This window comes from Mytilus trossulus, chromosome 13, assembly GCF_036588685.1.
Source record: "Mytilus trossulus isolate FHL-02 chromosome 13, PNRI_Mtr1.1.1.hap1, whole genome shotgun sequence".
In the NCBI taxonomy this organism is placed as follows: domain Eukaryota; kingdom Metazoa; phylum Mollusca; class Bivalvia; order Mytilida; family Mytilidae; genus Mytilus; species Mytilus trossulus.
The window spans coordinates 58,073,928-58,091,518 of NC_086385.1; the positions used below are offsets into that span (position 1 = coordinate 58,073,928).

At 31.4% G+C, this 17,591-nt stretch overlaps 1 protein-coding gene across 1 annotated transcript; it reads right to left on the reverse strand.

Annotated features, from left to right (window-relative positions):
• Positions 1-2,695: 2,695 nt before the first annotated feature.
• LOC134695142 (mesotocin receptor-like) lies at positions 2,696-6,964 on the reverse strand. The gene is made up of 4 exons (XM_063556330.1): positions 6,655-6,964; positions 5,517-5,655; positions 4,629-4,730; positions 2,696-3,341 (listed from the first exon to the last, which is right to left on the reverse strand). Exons 1-4 carry the CDS (start codon positions 6,868-6,870, stop codon positions 3,082-3,084), a joined length of 717 nt encoding a protein of 238 aa, XP_063412400.1. The 5' UTR covers positions 6,871-6,964; the 3' UTR covers positions 2,696-3,081.
• Between the last annotated feature and the right edge of the window lie 10,627 nt (positions 6,965-17,591).

Sequence of the window (17,591 nt, forward strand, 5' to 3'; positions counted from 1 at the left end):
CTGATATAAATAGATAAGTACTTGTGAATTAATTAAGACTTCAAGTTATTTATAATTTGTAACCAAAATCAACTACATATGTTCATTCAATAAGTGTTATTACTAATTTATTTTTAAATGTATAAAATGACTTATTCAAGTGATATTTTTTTCATTGTTTTTAAAGTAATACTCTATCTCTATACTCCTCTCAAATCTAATACATGATTGATTTGATGATATAAAATGATGTAAAATTCATGAAAACTACATTTAGTCTATGCTTCTATTGAAATTTAAAATAACTCTATTAAGTAATTTCATTATTTTTAAAAACAAAAATTACTTATATAAGTAACTTAAAAATATTACATGTTTAAGTAACGCCCCTGACTGATGGAAATCTAAACAATAAACAACACGAAATTACGGTATTACGAAAGCATAAGCAGATTCTGCTCCACATGTGGCACCCGTCGTTTTGCTTATGTAATAACAAATCCGATGAAAAGTATAACTCGGTAGGTCACAGTACCGACCGTGCAAGGGCTGTATAGCTAGTCAAGGTCGTTAAAAACTTCCATTTGTTGAAAAAAATGAAGGGGTTTGATGTTACAACGCAAGTCACATGTCATTTGTGAAACGGTTATTCCATAACGGTCAACCAACTCGTGATGGCGTCTATAAAATTTACAAAGTGATGATTTCAACTTCTTCATTTTGATATATTGGTTTGATAGCTTCCTTGTGAGCAGCAACCCTTTATTAAGAAAATAAGAAAATTATGATAGGAAATGCAGGCACGGGAATATCGTATCAATTGAGAGATATCTACACCGTGCTGCTTGAATGTTGCTACTTAGAAATTGAAAGTGCATAATTTGAAAGCTGAAATCATCTCTTTCGTCGGTAAGTTTTGTTTTAACCGACCCTCATTGTCAATTTCTAGATATAAGTCAAGACATGATGCTGCCTAACTGTATTTGTAGTAACCTGTATCTCTAGTTCGATTGGATGGATGAGTTCAACATAGTCACCACATTATGAATTATTTAGTGAAAGAACATCATCTATATAGCGGAAAATAGAGTTAAGAATATTGCTAACTTGTTATCTTTCTCCCTAAGAAGTTCCTGTAAAAAGTCAGCCTCATAATAATAAAGAAACAAGTTGGCAAGAATAGGGGCATCATTTGTTTCCATTGGAATACCGACAGTCTGTGTAAAAACATGTCCCCCAAACGTAATAAATTTGTTGTCAATCAATAAATCAAGCATCTTGATAATGTCAGTTACATAGATTTTGTTTGTTTGACTTAAAGTGATCATATACGTACAAAGTAGGCTTTATCCCTTCCTAAGACAAGATACTTGTATGAAACAAAGCAATACCAACTCTGTAAATTTGTCTTTTTGTTTGGAATTTGGAATACTTGGGTAAAGTATAGAAAAGTCAAATATTTTAAAACTATTACAAGATGAAAGAGAGTTAGATTGTATGTACTCTTAAAGATCTTTGGAATTTTGAAGTACATGTATCAATATCTGATTCACGGCACCTCAAGAATAGTCCATTTCACAATAACTTTGAAGTCCGTCTTTGACACCTTATATAATAGATGTTTTAGAAAGAGGTTTTTTCGAGCACTTGGAAGACCCAACAATATGTCGCTGTCATAAAGGACACTTATGTAGTTTAGGTATCCAATACAGTGATGGAAGATCCAGTTCTTCGCCTTTGGTTGAATTCTCAAAGAAACATAGAACGGAACTATGATTTTTAAGGATTCTTTTTTTTTAATTGTCATCAGGTTTATGTTGAGTTTCTAAGTGAATAGCTAATTTGTATATCAATTAATAATGTTTAACACACAAAAACGATGTTGTTAATGGCTTTATCTGTTAGTACAACAACATATTTGTCATGCAGGTAGGAGAAGTGTTTTGCAATATTTTGGTCTTTGACGTAGCTAGGGCATTGATAGACCCATTCAGTTTTTTAATTCTGATTTGTATCAACGACCTCAATGCTTTAATCCATTCGGAAAGAGTGTCTACGTCTTCTTTTTCCGTACTTAACCCCTTGTCTGGCCTAAACCTCGACTGAATTCATCAAAATATTTAAGTTGTATTTCCAATGGATGGATTTAGGTTCACGATGATTCGAACCTTTCGATAACACATTTCGTAGAGAAATATTATTAACAATGTTGGGATCACCGGTAATAACTTGGGCAGTCGGATTATATGGGAATTGGGAACTAGCACAAGTGCAATCAGGAGGTTAGGACTTGAAGTCGTCAATATCGAGATCCTGCAAAACGTGTTTGTAATTGAAAATATAAGTTGAAATAGGTTTTGTATGGGTATACGAAATGATTGGTACCGATTGGTCTTTGCAATACGGAGGTATTTTCGATTTGTTTATGATGAATGATATCATCTCAGTTGACGCCACCAAGACCTTTGTTGGCATAGGAAAGATTAAGGAAAGATCTCTCCTCTTTTTATCGTACAAATGCGGACTGGCTTAAAAAGTCTGTGACTTGCAAATTAAGATAACAATGCCATATACGCCAGACGCGCGTTTCGTCTACAAAATACTCATAAGTGACGCCCGAATCCAAAAAAAGTTAAAAAGGCCAAATAAAGTACGAAGTTGAAGAGCAATTAGAACACAAATTCTTTAAAGTTTTGCCAAATAAAGCCTAGGTAAATTTATTAATAATCAAAACCGAAACATGTACAGCATAAAAGAATTCATATAAAAAGCAAATTAATACCGCTTTATTGTTGTTCTTCACCGCATAACTACACTGAGACCTTGTTTTATAGCATATATACATTTCACTAGTTTCAACACTGCATATATTGCTGTTGTTTTAAAGTACAGTACCAGGTGTACGGATAAAAGATTGGACCGAAAACAACGGACTTACTATGAACTGATCATTTATCCCGGATTTTCTGTTTTTACTTTATCGAAAATAAACAGCTTTACATGTAGAATCATTATTTTGTACAGTAGGCATGGCAGTGTGCAATAATATTTTCTCAGATTACCAGTTAAGACATACAAAATATATAGAGACACAAAAAAATCCTAACACCTTGATGATGCCTGCTTTACTGACCCGTTTGTAAAAATTGACGTTTTTACTGTTTCAGACGGGTTAAATCTGTAAGTTCCAAACTCTTTTCTTTTGAAAATTTTCCTATGGAACAATAAAAACACAAGAGGATTCACGAGGCTATTCAATGGCGCCAAGACGTACAGAAGTTGAAAAGTAACTCCAAATTCAATCCATTTCCACATCATCAATGATGTACCAACGCACACGGGTGTCCAGCAAACAATGTATGCTGTAAAAGTAAAGGAAAATGCATGTGTTTTGAATGAGGAAAGTAAAAAACTTAATAGAAGGGGATTAAATTGAAGAACTTGTCATTTACGTTAATACATAAATGTCAAAGGTCAACTACAAATTGATAATCCCAATCACTTCCAATATTTGTGCAATAGTGTTTTAAACGAGCTTCATTAACACCTTTCATAACTGTTAATAATTAAAACAACATTTTAGATTGATATATGTTGCTTACCGTTTTCCTGAAATGTTTCCTAAATATTTCTATACATATTTTTATTAGAATTTGTATATTTCTAGAATGGTTTTGTGACATCAGATTTGCAATGTTTATTGGATTTGCGATTGTCTAGTCGTTTTGCAAAATTGCTAACAGCTTTGTATACCTTTGTATAACTATATTGTTCTGACAAAATCTTTGTTTGTACAGTGATTCTTTTGAAGTGACTCTGTGGTTATGTAAAACAAAATACTTTGAACGACAAAATTATTTCATTTACTAATATTACTTTTGCGTATGTATCTTGACATACTATGAATGACAAAACTATTTTATTCAATAATACGACTTTTTCTGTTAAGTCTGTTTTTATGATATACATTTGACGTGTAACTGTAATTATGTATCCCGTCATACTCTTCACCACACTATTATTTTATTTATTAGTATTACTTTTACTGTTAAATATACTTTACGTGACTCTACATGTATGTATGCCGTCATACTTTGAACGACAAAATTATTTTTATGTCTACCTGTGCGAATTTCAAACGCGCAATTACACCAGTACTGAAAACCTTCTATCCTTTACGGGTAGACTTTACATATATAAATTAAGTCGTATAAGAAAAACAAAATAAGTACCGGTATGTTAAATTTGATGTATGCCTTTCTGTGCTTCTTCGTTACATTGGTGTTTTATAGTGAAATTAAGATGATAACACATTATTGACTGCTGTACCCCTATTTTTGACATTTTTACTCTTTGAGTATATTTTGTTTGGTTCATTCGTCGGTGACAATATAATGGAATTTGATGCGACTGTCATAAAAGTGAGAGGTTTAGCTAGCTATAAAACCAGGTTCATTCCACCAGTTTCTACATTAGAAAATGCCTGTACCAAGTCAGGAATATGACAGTTGTTATCCATTCGTTTGATGTGTTTGGACTTTTGCTATTCCTTCTGCCTTTTATCTTGATTTTCAACTTATTGATAGTTGATTGGAATTTTAAGATTGGTATACTACTGTTTACAATTATGAACCAGTATATATACATACCAGTTACGATGATCAGAAGTAATTTAATGGTCCGTATTCTTGCCTGAGTAATAAGTGGTTTCCTTGTACTTTGTTTTTGACCGTCGTTTTTACGTGAGGAATCTACAAAAAGCAGTTCAATTCCATTTTAAACAATAAGTTTATACACTTTTTAAAATGTTAAAGTAAAACGACACACTGTGTTTAAATTCAAAACAAAATAAGTCATTTTAAAACTTTATGAAGGAATAATAAGTAATTTTTAATTAATTCTTAATCGGCCATTCTTTCTTTGTGAAAAATGCTTTATTTGATTAAATGTTTGATTGTGATGTTTCCTTTACAAAAAGAACAGAATCATACAATTGCTGATGACCTTCTGCTGTTGTCTATGGTCAGGTTGTTGTCTCTTTGACACATTCTTTATTTCCATTCTCAGTTTTAATTGATTCTTAAAACACAAAAATCGTTTTAACCTGAAGTCAGCAGTCTTGTACTAAAAGCTCAAGACAGCATAATATATTATATCCTCTCTTAATTAAAGTACAAAGTAACTGTTAATGATAAAATTGTAAAATGCTGAAATATTTGAAAGAAAAAATGACAAAGCTCCGTGATTGCCCTTGAGTTATCGGTTTTGCTTATCGTTAACTGCAGTACGGCGATCTGGGATTACTAACATCTACGTCATTTTATATCTCTAGTGGAAGGTTATCTTATTTGAAATCATATCTCGCCTCCTTATGTTACATTGTTAGTCAATAAATGATTATGTCATATTGGTATTTCAATATATTGGAAGTATGCAGTTTTCACGTTTTTTTTTTCTTTCTTCTTTTTAATATTATCACTATTATATAATTTTTGTCAGACCTAAGTTTTGAATTGTCTATCAAAGATAATACTTACAAGTGCTTCTTTTAGTACTTTCATTCAAAAGTTCATTTCGCTCTCGACGACAAATTGTCACAATAATACATGTATAGCACGCTCCAATGATAAGGACAGGCAGAATCAGAATGAGGCTGATATCAAACATAAGCATAACCTAAAAGCAAAAAAAAAAAAAAAAAAAAAAAAACAATATCCTGATTTATTTTGAAATAGATATAAAAGAAATTTATAGACGTTGCTACGTAAAATGTGTAGGAGTTTCATTTGTCAGTACATGTCATTTATAACAGGAATTTATTTGGCAGCATGACACAGTAATTCAAAATTACTTGGACACATGTCAGAGAGTACAACATAAAATAACCAAATAACTCTGCTTCAATAATTCTAAAATGTATAACTTTAAAATGAAACCTGTGTATACGCCTTATGGACACGGACAATCAAACCCTTGGGGCGGACGTATAGATCAGTAAAAATCAAAGCACAAACTAAAGGTAAACCTAGATTAGTGGTTTTTTTTTGGAATTTGCGCTTTCCTCTGCCTTTTACCTTGATTTGTAACTGATTGATAGGAATTTTAAAGTTGGTACAGTTAAATACCCGGTCCCGATTTAAAGTCATTTAAAAAATTATGTATGTGTTGGTTCTACATTGATCAATTCAAAGTCTCTGAAAGTTGACATATCCGTTTGCGTTTGATCTATGTTAAAGCCGTACAATACCCTAGGTTTTTAATTTCTATATCATTTTGCCACTGGTGCAGAGTTTTCGTATTGGCTATCATACCACATCTTTTTTTCATACTTAAAGTCAGTAACATATGTGTCTTATTTCATTGAATTAAATGCTTTTGTTTGTGATTTGGTAAAATGTATATTTACTTGTTAAGATTTGAAGAAAAAACAACATAGTTTGAGTGTGTAATCTAGTCAGGATTATGTAATTCAATGATTGTTGTTGGCGCTGTCTAGTATATATGTTTTGTTTAATTTGTGAACACACATTATCTGTGTTTTTTTTTTCATTACAAATGTATTATATTCCTAAAGTTTGTTGCTCATTGCTTAAAGTCGTACAATTGTTTTTCTTCCTTAAAATGAAGAATACTACCACATAAATTGAATTTGAAATACGTATGTAGAAATTTTACCTTTTTTTCAAAAACATGTTCACATTTTCCATTGTTGAATCTTACACACGCCATATATGGTATTGAAAGTAATATTGCCAGAATCCATGTTGTCATTATTAATGATACTCTGTATTTAACACCTCTGCCAGATGAAGATATAGGTCTTAGAACAACATACACACGGTCTAGTGTCAGGGTAACAATAGCAAACGTAGATACGTAAAGCGGAAACATTTTCACTCCATACAATATATAACAGGCGTATCTTGTCCAACCAATATGAAATCTAAATACGATAATCTCGGGTAAAAGGTAAACAATACCAACACAGAAATCTGAAACAGGAAAAAATCAATTGTTTTTTTTATAAATGACTACATAGCTGAATCATATTACCTGTATTATCATCATTATTATATCAATAATGTCATTATGAACTTCGAATATTGAGCTTTCAAAAACTTATGATTTATCATGCTGTTGCGTTTACATCTACAACACGGTTGCAATATTGGTCATTAATAAAGTCCGTACGGGGACCATAATTGTTGCATATCAATGGAACTTGTCGTGGTATGTCCGCAGGGTGACCATATCTGTTGCATTTCAACGGTATTTGTTGTGGTATGTCCGTATGGTGACCATAAGTGTTGCATATCAACGGTACTTGTTGTGGTATATCCGAACGTTGACCATGAGTGTTGCATATCAATGGTACTTGTTCTCGTATGTCCGTACGGTGACTATAAGTGTTGCATATCAACGATAAATATTGTGGTATGCCAATACGGGGACGATATGTGTTACATAAAAGCGGTACTTGTTGTGGTATTTCCAAACCGTGACCAAAAGTGTTGCAAATCAACGGTACTTGATGTGGTATGTTTGTACGCTGACCATAACAGTGTATATCAACGGTACTTTTTGTGGTATGGTGTACGGTGACCATAAGTGTTACATATCAACGGTTCTTGTTGTGGTATATCTGTACGGTGAACATAGGTGTGGCACACCAAAGGTACTTGTTGTGGTTTAGTAAGTGAAATTATCATTTGCAAGTATAGCACTCTTTAATTCTGTTTTTAACTGGAGATATTTACTTCAGACACAAATTTACTCCTGTAAATCGTTGTCAAATTTAAATTTGCTTGAATGTTCTCAAAAGAGGAAAAAGCAAGAACAGATTTGTTCCAAAAAGAAAAAAAATACAAGGACTAAATTTTGAATATACGCCTAACTCGCGTTTCGTTTACATCAGTTACGCTCAACTGTTTTCATATCATTAATGTTAATCTGTGATGTCACTTTATTGTCTTATTCGTGGAAACCTCAAATCATCATAATTAAACAGCATAGACATTAAAGTTAACGAATCTAAAAGCTATAGACTATAATAAATCAATTGCACTAAAAAATCAAGATCCCGAGAACATAAATGAATGAATGAGAGCAATTATGATCAACGAGACAATATACGGAATATACATTATCATGTAAACATTAATTGCCTAATGTATGAAACAAATACACTCACGTTTCCACTTATTCCCTAGCGGTATAAAGTTCTCATAAAAGAAGTTAAATGTTTAATTGTATTCAGCTGTTTCCTGGAAGCTAATAACCTGGGAGTCATAATGATTTAATTTCTCGATAAATATAGGACTTAAGTTTTACTTCAAAAACAAACAAATACAATTTCACATGAGTATTTTGAATGTTGCAGTTCAGTGCTGTTGTTGTTCCATTGTTTTCCACTTATAATTGATGTGTTGCCGTCAGTGTGAATTAGTTACTTGTAAGTATTTGTTTTATGTCTTTTGCACATCGGTATAGTAATGTTGCCACTTTTTGCTAGTTATACATAATTCAATTAGTTTTTTTATTTAAGCGTTCCTGATAGAGATTACTCAGGAAAGTCAAATTAATACAGTGTTCATATTTTATACTGGCATAATCTAGATATTTTACCTGCTACAGCTAAGTTTTGAACGAAGAAAGCCATTCTACTGTTATGTTCCTTGCGGAGAAGTAATACCAGTATAGTTGAGTTAAACACCAAAATTCCAACCAGGATTGCAACTGACATCCATTTTGTTATTTCATTCATTGTCTGAATATAAGAATATATTCAAATAAATAAATATTTATTGATACATAATTCAATTTTGTATATAACGTGTCTTTTGATTGACTGGCGATGTTTTGTTAATTAGCTCATAGACATTATTTTTTCATGTGACCGGAACGTCATCAACATTTGTTTTCATGATTTACTCCTGTGTAAAATGGAATCAAGAATTAAACTATTTGAAATGACTGTTATATTTTGTCTGCCTATTCGAAATCACATAAAACATGTGGTCTATACTTCAAATATCCCGCTACGCGTGTTATTCAGTGTGCATCACATTTTTTATGTGATTTCCTAATAGACATAAAACTCATTACAGTCATTCCTTTAATAAAAATAGGGATGATATTTGCAATGTGGAAAACAAGTTTTCTTTCTCAACAGATAATTTTTAATCAATTTAATATGCTTTATTATTCTTTAGGATGACAGTCCGATCTTTTTGTTGAATTACGATTCAATTTAGAATATAAACAGCTATTTGTAAGATCAAGGCAGGGTGTGATTCGTGTACGGCTTTATTCTTTTATATAATAGGCAACTAAGATTGAAATGAAGTTTGCAAGCTTTTTTTATTTATTTTTTGTGATACTTGTTCATTATCAAGATTTTTGCAATTTTTTTTTCATATCAATGTAATTTAACAGACAATAAAACTTATAATTTGTTTGAAAGTGATAAAAAAGTATATTAATTTAAACGGCTGAAAGACCATAGCAAAATAAAAATAAATAAAAAACGCCCTAGCAACCGATTTGAAATTGCTGATTTAATTCAGAGTTGGCTTCAAATACATGGTTTTCTGGGTATTGAATTAATATCAATACTGTATTTTTTACTTCTATACTCAACAGTTAGATATTTAACACTAGATTTGCTTTTGATAACCATGGGAACATACAAGTCCAGATTTGATACAAACCATTATAAACCTTATAATAAATGCAGCACTGGTAATGAACTTCTTTCAACCATAATCAATAAGCAATTGTATTTCTCTATATGTACAACTAATATCTCTTGATTTCATGTATATACAAATGGTAAATGGTAAATTCCGAAAAAATATAAAATCATTATGATAGCTTTCCGACTTTTAAATAATGCTTTAAAAAATTCATACATATATACAATAAATATTTCATTTAATTATACATAGAACAAACTTCGAGTAAACTTTTAAAAAATCATGTGACGTGTCCTTTATATTCATCAAACCTACTAGTTTTCAAAATTCAATATTCAAGTTTGATATCTGTTTACAAAGGCTTTATATTTTACTATGCGGTCTGTGCTTTACTCACTGTTGAAGGCCGTAGGGTGACTTATGGTTATTTATTTCTGTGTGTTTCGTTTCTTGTGTAAATTTGACTCAGATCATACCAAATATTCTTGTTCATATTGATTGCAGGTACATTGTAAAAACTTATTATCATATTGAACTAGTTTTGGTCCAAAATAAATTGCTCAATCGTGTTCTTCATGTGAAAATAAATTTAGAAAATGAATCATAGTACACGCAAAAGATAAAAACTCATATACGTCTGTTTTAATGCAGCTTGCAGTAAATAAGTTCTGTTTCATGAAGTAAACATTTCTTTATCATATGGAATTCATTTTTGTTCTGAAATGTATTGGTAAAAAATGTTCTTCATATGATAACTTAGTGTCCTATGTTTGACTTTACTATACCATTACTTTAGAGAATTGCCAAGTAACCATGTTAAACAAAAACGACATATGGTTGCGCGAACACGGATTCAATTTTGAACATTTGTATGTCTGGTGTATGAAATGTAATTTAAATAACTGTACTATAAATATATGAATTAAAATATTCAAATATATTTTTCAGTCATTTATTCATATGAACATCAAATAAAAAAACATCTGACTGTCCTTGTCACTTCATGATTAAAACGAATGCTTTTATTGTTGGTTTGTAAGCTTATATTTATGAGTGAAATTTCCCACTCACATTTGTTTTTTTATCAGTATTCAGTTACTTCTTCTTCTAGGCTATTTAAAGATAAAATCTGGAACCCTCATAAATCACATGCATATGGCACTCTACACTTTTATACAGAGCTGAACTAAATAAGATAAGTTTCGTGGTTGAATTATTATTACTTTGATAATTGTGATATTGCCTGATTCACAAAAAAAACTATATATCTTAAGCATGTTAAAGAATGTGTAACCTAGTTCACCACATGATTTCTCATCAACCAGACAATTTGTTTGTCATTTCTGATACGACTAAATTATATAAGGGGTTCATTTATGAAGAGTTTTAAACAAGATAATCGAAGAAAATGTTTTGGTATAACGTGACTATTTATAAACCGTTTATTTGTAGTTCAACATGTATTACTATAAAAAGTCATTAAATTACAATGTAATTTAATTATAAACTTGGAATGTTCAAACCTTAGGCCATATTGGTGACCTTTAGTTAAATTCTAAGTTAGATAATCTCTGATGTAATATTTTCTCATTGACAATCAAAACACATTTTTCTATTTCCTATTTTATTTTAATGTATCATAATAACAGGAAAGTCAATACTTACATTAGAGAGGTACATCTTCTTTCTCGATTCATTCCTTAAATCGAAGTCAAAGCTACTGTTAACACTCACATTAAAATAAATAGCATCCATTGTTGATAGAGAATCATCCGTTATTTGGTAGGTGTCTCCCATTTACTGTTCGAATAAATTATATTAATATTTAAAGACAGTATGCATTCAAACTACAATTCTGTTCTGAAAATGAGATTTAATTATTATATGGATTTTTACTTGCAAAACCTAAAAAAAAATAAAATATATTTGAAATCTTCGAGGCGTTATTCTAGAATTCGATTAACACCAAATAAGTTACAAGTTATAGTATCAAAAGGAATATGCTATGACCGACCATACGGTATTGTTTTATTTTTTGTCGAAGGTCGTTCGGTTACCTATGATTGCTCTTACACACTTCATATGTGGATAATTGTATCATTGACAGCCCTAACACATCTCCCTATTTTTATTTTAAATATGATTAAATACAGGTTGACATAGATAAATACATGTTCACCTAAACACACATGGAAAAGTATTGCACCAAAATGAAATTGAAATCAGGTAAGTTCTTATCTGCACTTGCAGCTTTTGTACCCGTAAACAACAATTGTTTTCTATACTTTAAATAACCAAGTTTATAAAGTTATATGATTGACACCTTGTAATGGGTCCTCAAAAAGCCTTAACTGCAGCAATAAGGCAGATACTCAACATGAGGGCGACAGGATGCCGCTGTGACAACCTCATGTATTGTTGGTCATCTACATCCCACTATAAGTCGTTTTGAGAATACAAATCAGGCAATTAACTATGTTAATACCTTCCGAGATCACAAAGACACCTATACCATCTTCAAGGGAAAATCTACCACAATGAAGGTTGGTCAGAAGGCAACCTATGGCATACAATACAATCATAAAAAGAGAGAGGTGGGCATTCATGAACCTTTTTAACAAGAACTGTTCGAGATATTATGATCGCTACTTGCTATCTTGCGATCAGACCGATTCGGGGACCATTGATTACGAACAGACACACATTTGTCCGTATCCAATGTAGTGCGGGGCTCACCAAATTTGGAAATTAGTATCGTTGTTCCAGTGTAATTCGGTTCATCTTTCTTGGTCCGATCGTAGCCCAGATTTCAACCATATAGAGCATATATGGGACACTATTGGGCGTAAAGTGCACGGATTGAAACCTCAGTTCTAACACTTCATGACATAAACATTGCCCTTCATCAGGTATGATTACTGCTACCTTAGCAACAAATTGGTCGATTTATGTCAGGAATCAGAAGACGTCAAGAGACGGTTATCCGTTTGCGTGAAGGCTGCGAACAAAGTACTACTTCTCTTTGGCGTATAACGATCAACTATAATATGAACAATCATCATAAGATTTATTTTTTAATGTCAGACATTGTAAAGTTCGACTACAGTAAAAGTTGTAAAAGGCATTGTTTGGTACAAAAACACTTCACATTGTTATTAAAATAGTGGATAGATAATTCATTTGTTTTCAAACCTTTTTAGTTCTTTTAAATGCCAATGTTATCATAAACTAGGTTTCAAAATTTTATCATATACCTTCCAAAGAGGAGGCTAATTTTTTCCAAGTTTTAAAAATCAAGGCGTTGCAATACTTTTGTGCCATGTGTAAAAATATATGTTTAATCAAACAGTGAAAAACACAACCCAAAGACTAAATCACCAACGTTTTAGGGTTGCACTGTGCCGTTGACATGAATACCGAACCTTCCTCAACAGATTGCATTGTACCGCTTTTCTTTTTGATAACAAAATAACTTTAAACTGAAAGGAATTTTCAAATTAGGTTGATTTGAACCGATTAAAAGCCAAACTCTTTATTCTTGACTGCTGGAATAAACAGTTTACAAAGACTATAAAATGAATTTCACCTTTATAAATAAAATGATCACAAAATTACGAAACAATTCCAGTAAGTCATATTGCTGGTTGACATTAAATCTCTTTTTTCTGATTGTCTGGCAATTTTGTGAAACGACTTAAAGTGCATCTATGTATTGACAAATATGAAACCAGCTAATGAAAAGAAAACAATGCTGTAAGTAAATATTGTTTTACAGGGAATCTACAAGCCTGTTAAAGATAAACGTAATGTTGACCTAGAGATAAAAGTCTTACTGATCTGTTTACTGATTATAATTCTCTGTTAAATTGTTCCTTTTAAAATTTTTATACGATGATGACTGATGTACTCATATTTTGACTATTTTATAAATTGTGACTGTTTATTTAACACATCATGTAAATATAACGGAATTTGATGAGACTATTATTAAAGTGAGAGGGTTAGTGCTATAGAAACAGGTTTAATCTGTCATTTTCTACTTTTGAAAATGCCTGTACCAAGTCCGGAAAATGACAGTTCTTATCCATTCGTTTTTTATGCGTTTTGTTATTTGATTTTGCCATGTGATTATGGACTTTCCGAATTGATTTTCCACTGAGTTCAGTATTTTTGTGATTTTACTTTTTACTATCGTTGAACAAGCTTAGTTGAATGATGAAGCTATATCATAGGGAATGGAAATGGGGATTATGTGAAAGGGACAATAACCCGACCAAAGAGCAGATATCAGACAAAGTCTACAAAGTGTTTATTCGTCAACATTTTTTATTAGTCATTTTTTCAGCTGTTTCCCTTATGTCGAACATAAATGGACTTTGAAATCGAGAAGCTAACGGAAATACATAATTCATTTGTTCGTTATGTCTTATCTTTTTTTTTTATAGTTTAAAGATTTTGATAAGCAAACTACTTTTGAACCAACTTTATCGTTAAATACAAATTGTTTTAAACGTATTAAAATATCTATCTATACTGCAATCAGCTACTTTATTCTACAGATAAAGCTAAACAGATACAAGTTAGCTTTATACGTCAATGACCTCAACTAACCTATAAGCCCTGCCTTCTTATTGGAACTACCTTATTTCATCAACAACGTTACGTCACAACCAACTTTTGTGAATTTAAACTTATTATGTCTTTAAATTGGTCATTTGCATACCATGTGTTTTAAATGTTATTGATTAAGTTCATTTTCCCTTTCTAATTCCTCAAAATGTCCAATTTACAATATTTGTTACATACTTTTTTTTAGTGTTAATTGTTTTTATCGATTTCAGTTTAAAAACAATATACGTATAGTGTCTTGAAATATGATTTGTTTTGTATTCTGCACGAAACGGGGGAAAAGCTCTGATTTATTTTAGTAGAGGGACAAAATATACCAAAGGGACAGTCTAACTCATAAATCTAAAACAAACTGACAACGTCATGGCTGAAAATAAAAAAAAAACAAACGGACAAACAATAGTACACATGAAACAACATAGAAAACTAAAGAATAAACAACACGAACCTCCCCAAAAACTAGGTAGATTTCAGATGCTCCTGAAGGATATGCAGATCCTGCTCCACATGTGGCACCTTTCGTGTTGCTTATGTGATAAAAAAAAACGGTAAATAGTCTTATTAGAAGACTGTACAATGGCCTATCTATGTTAACGTCTACTATAGCTTGTCTCTGCTTGACAGTTTTATCATTGCCAATCATACACATCATCATCGTCTCATTTTTATATTAAATATTAAAAAGGAAGTTTAAGTTACCAAAACAGGTTTAACACAACTACATGTTTTATGTGCAAGTCACAAAACAAAAGCCAATTATTTAGTGGTTGTTATTGTGTTTTTATATGTCAGCTATTTTGCCTAGTTTGAATGGTTTTACATTTTCGACTGGAGCCTTTAAAAGCTTACCTGACTTTTGTTGGTGCAATACAGATGTTTATATACACGTATATTTTTATGGATATATGTCTCATTACCAATCACACCACGTACCTCTCCTAAGTTTAATATTGGTCAACTACAGAGATGTATATAAAGTCGCAATATGCTACGCAGGCCTGGCAAATAAGCGAAGGTAATGCTAATACAACTATTGGTCGATACACAGGGTTTCCGCTGGCGGTCGCCATTTTCGCAATTTGCGAAAAAATAATAATTGTTGCGACAAAAAATCGTCATTCGCGAAAGAATTTGGCGAAAGATATATATAGAACGATTTATTTTCCTTCATCTTCTTTATTTACTTTTTTCGAGTTTCTCGGACTTTACCCGATCAGACAATACTTGGAATTCACCTTGACCTCATTAAGGTTTGGACAGAAAATCAATTATCAGCTGATTACATTTTATAGCTATCGACAACAAAGGACTATATTAATAAAGGTGTTGATTGAATTGTTTGACAAAATGATATTGTTAAATGGCTTCTACTAAATGTCACATACAGAATTTATTTACCACTTTGCGACGCACGTGTGTGAAGCAAACTTTTGACGTCTCCTCCGTTTTTAAAGATAATTTAGAAAAGAAAGCTGTTGTTGTGACGAAAAATGTCAAAAAGCAAGAAATATCTCGGATTTAAAACTTTAATTATCCTTTGACTTAAATATCGGTAATTGATTAATAAGACGTTTTTAAAGTCGTTTGAGTGACACACGTGTTTCAAGCCTAGTTTTACGTCTCAACTTTTTTTCATTTATGATGGTCAAGAAAAGAAATCTATCCGAAAGGTTGGCTCGAATGAGAGTAGCCCTTCAATGTAATGACTACACATGATACGAGGGATCAATTTCATGTGATAAAAGCTTTTGTTTTGTTGTAAAAAAACTTCTTAGTACAAAAGGGAACATCAGCATTTTTCTTTTAAAGAAACTGTCCCTACGACTATACTGGTATTATATAATCAAAACATGTCCATTAATTTTGTTATATTCCGGGACGTATATCTTCTTTATTATTGAAAGTATAGTGGCCCAATCAATTAGAAAAGTTGTTTAAAATACAATGAATAGTTTTCCCTTTTAAATTAAAAAAATCTGTTGTTTTAAAGTAAATTTGTAGTGTTTATTCATTAACATCTAAACTTTAAAATAAGTTTGAGAGCATATTTAGAGACACAATGGGCAAAATCATCGTATTTAAGGGAAAGGGGGAAAGGGGGGGGGGGGGGGGTTAGAAAAAAACTGTCAGTTTTCAACGAAGAATATAGTTATGTTATTTGGCGAAAAAAATAATAAAGTGGCGAAAAATATATTGTTTTGGCGAAAGAGGTGGCCAAAAAAATAATTGACCCAGGGGAAACCCTGTCGATACATGAACTGTTGGACTTTTTTCATGAGGTTATCCACATTCGGTTCTCTCACGAAGACAATAATAAGCCCATCATCTCTGATATCGTTCAGAATATATGACTATGTCATGTCATATATCTTATAAAAATACTGGGTTTTTTTCCATATCATAATCAATAAAGTTACCTGAACCTCAACATAGAAGATTTACCTTTTAAATCTGATACTCATAATTTATTTTCAAAATATGATACATTATTAGACCATACTATCATTTATTAGTCTACGTACTACATGTATGTTCTGTCACATGTACAAGCATTTGTCCTATAAGTTGTTATTTTTTTTAAGAAATTATTAAGATGACCAAAGGAAGTGTATTGTTGTGGTTGACGTTCATCAGAAATGTAAAGAACCAAACATTGGACTAAAAGAAATAAAAAAAATCATCGATTCATTTACATACTTTAAAAACCTTACCTTTTTATATTACGGATGTACTTCCACAGATAATTACTGAGTTTACCAGTACAAGACCTTTTAGTTAAATTTTGACAAAAATGTTGAGATGAAATTGGAAAACATAATCAAGTGCGTGTACAGACATAATTGTGTTATAACTCAAGTCATACACCATGTAACAATATGTAATTGTTTTTAAATTCAGATCTAAAAATAAGATAATATAGTGGTACTTATGTTTAAGTGTGTGTGCTTGACAATTTCATAAATTGGTTTTTTTTACGTTTTAAAGGGGGATACCCAAAGAAGAACCTCAATTTGTAAGTAAATAACCCCTGAAAAAATGATAAACAAAAGTTTACAAACTACAACTTGAAGAGCTTAAAGATGTACTTAGGTCAGGTTTTGGAATTTTTGTCAAATGTTTGGACTCCGTAGTATTTTTTCCATACAATACAATGTAAAACATTTTGCCCCATAACACCCATTTTTTTCCATATACGACTAAATAGCTCATGAAAGGTCATTTATCAAGATTTTTGATGATTCTTGATTTTCTATCATTTGTTTTGAGACTTAATAATACCAATGCAAA